The sequence below is a fragment of the Lathyrus oleraceus genome, chromosome 5 (assembly GCF_024323335.1).
Source record: "Lathyrus oleraceus cultivar Zhongwan6 chromosome 5, CAAS_Psat_ZW6_1.0, whole genome shotgun sequence".
Lineage (NCBI taxonomy): Eukaryota > Viridiplantae > Streptophyta > Magnoliopsida > Fabales > Fabaceae > Lathyrus > Lathyrus oleraceus.
The window spans coordinates 538754900-538757430 of NC_066583.1; the positions used below are offsets into that span (position 1 = coordinate 538754900).

Below are 2531 nucleotides of genomic sequence, written 5' to 3' on the forward strand. Positions count from 1 at the left end.
GATGCTGCACTGCTAATCATACTTTCGAAGCAAGGACTTTGCAAGTTATCTTTGAATGAGTCCATTAACTCTTTCTCTAAGAGTGGTGGTTCAACACAAGCCTCTAACTTTCTCCATCTTTGGGCATACCCTCTGAAGGATTCGTTGCTTTCCTAAGATAAGGCTCCCAACTGCATGCGATCGGGAGCCATGTCCAAATTGTATTTGTACTACTTCAAAAAGGCGTTAGCTAGGTCCAACCATGACTGAATGTGATTCCTTTTTAACTCCATGTACTAGCTCAATAATGCCCCAGTCAAACTGTCTTGAAAATAGTGAATCATTAGCTTATCATTGTGAGCATAGGAGATCATCTTTCGACAAAACATCACCAAATAGTGCTTTGGACAACTATCCCCTTTGTACTTCTCGAATTCTGGAACTTTGAACTTTGCAGGTATAACCAGGCCAGTTACCAAACACATGTTTAAAGCATTGAGTTCAACAACATCTCGCCATTCTATAGCTTTAAGTATTTTCTCTAGCACGCGACATCTTTCAGCAATCTCATCATCTTGTGGTCGTTTAGCATTGACCACCAGGCTTGTCCCATGGGAATCTGGCACAGAGAATGCAAAGCTATGATTCTCAACAACATCATGATATGAGGAACGCATGGCTTGTACAATATGATGCTCCTGTACAACAGATTTATCAACTGGGGTTCGCACAAGTCGAGGCTGAGTGAGATCATTTAATGGAGGTGGAATGACATTCCCAATGTCTGCAGTCCGCTGAATGTTATCCTCTCTCTTTGCTAAAGATATCATAGCCTCCACAAGTTGGTTTATCTGGTTTTTCATCGAGTCAACATCTCCTCTCAATGAAATATGACTTTGCTCCAATGGATCCATGGTCTTTCAATAGCTCCTTCAAGTCCAATACGAGTGTTAGGGAACCAACTACAGGTTATGGACAAAGGATGGATGAGTGTTTTTTTTGGAAAATGACATGCATTTAATGCTTATGAAATGTGAATGCATGAAATTTTTGTATTTGGGTATACAAAGAAAATGTAATGTAGGTATTGTTAGTATCCAAGATAATATGAGTATCACATAACAACCTACTAGGTAGGCTCCCTATAACGGATAGTTTTAGGCTCTCTACCCATAAACCACTCACAGGGTTGGCTCTGAGGTTTTTGATAAGGTTCCTAAAGTCATGGATGCTAATCGTATCAATGTTCTATAACAGGCTAGATGTTTTATGAGGAGAGTGACGACATGTCTATTCTGGGTAGGGTTCTCATGCTAGGCACACAAGGAGTGGTCCTTGGAGTCTAACACTATATAACCACCAAGACACAAACTGGTTCTAAGAATGGTTCTGAGAGTCATGGACCCTTCACGAATCAAGTCATGCGACAGGCTAGCTGCCTTACAACGAGATCTACGAAAATTTCTACTCTATGGGAAGACTTCATGCTAGGCCCACAAGGAGAGATCCTCGGATACTAACACTACACAACTTCCAATTCTAAACTTAGGTGTTACCTCTTCTTTTTCCAAAGCTCGAGTGTAGAGCTTTACTCATGATATCATCCCAAATCCAAGATAAACAAGATGATAAACATATAATAGAAAGAAAACAAATAAGCAAGCAAGTATATACATCATGAAGAAAACAAATAAGCAAACCCAACATTTATCGCAAACTTAACTAAGTTATACTTGACTCTCTCTTGCTTGGAGGAAATTTCCCCAGCAGAGTCGTCATCTGTCGCATCTCAAAAAATACGATTCCTCGTGATGGTCGCAGAAAAATAGTTCAAACAGAGTTGCCACCGAAATTTATTCATTCCAATGAAGGAATAGGAAAATATCGATAAAACCTTTGAAAATATAATAACGGTCATCGCAACCATATCCGGGTTCGAGATTCAATTATGTAAGGGGAAGGTATTAGCACCCCTCACGTCTGTTATACTCAACGAGAACCTTTTAGTTAAACTTTACGGTTGAATGTTAGCTTATGTTAATTGTTTTCTTCTAGTGAATAAAGATTGAAAAGAGAGATGGATGGATACCTCATAAGAGGGAAAATGGGAGGTTTTTTATTAGTGTCCTCGCCAAGATCTCGCAATCTCGTGCCTACGTATCCTTATAGTGCAATAAGGAAGTCAGAGCATTTTTAGTTCGGGGAACTATGGTTTGTTGGTGTTTTTTAATAAACCACAGTTTAGATCACGTTCTAAAGGCTAAACATTGACTTGTCTACTCTCAACGGAGGCTTAAGCCCTAGTTTGTTATGCATGATAGAAGAGATTGAACAGTGTTTTATCTATAAAGGTTTACAATCGCACGGGGACGAGAAAAAAGTTTGATTAAAGTTGTGTTACGGTGAACACATGTCTAGATCGCATTATAACGGTAAAACATGGCTTGCTTACTTGCGGAGGAGGCTTAAGTGCAAGTTTGTACGCATTAAAAGGGAATAGACAAATGTCCTATTACGAAAGGTTTTTGGTCACACGGGGGAGAGAGAATAAG

At 39.5% G+C, this 2531-nt stretch overlaps 1 protein-coding gene across 1 annotated transcript; it reads right to left on the bottom strand.

The window, feature by feature from the left end:
* Window positions 1-275: 275 nt before the first annotated feature.
* On the bottom strand, window positions 276-893 carry LOC127081936 (uncharacterized). Its single transcript, XM_051022162.1, has one exon. It carries the CDS (start codon window positions 891-893, stop codon window positions 276-278), a length of 618 nt encoding a protein of 205 aa, XP_050878119.1.
* Between the last annotated feature and the right edge of the window lie 1638 nt (window positions 894-2531).

Bases quoted from the DNA above. Each gene is read 5' to 3' on its own strand.
- LOC127081936 (XM_051022162.1), bottom strand. From the start codon at position 893: ATGGATCCATTGGAGCAAAGTCATATTTCATTGAGAGGAGATGTTGAC.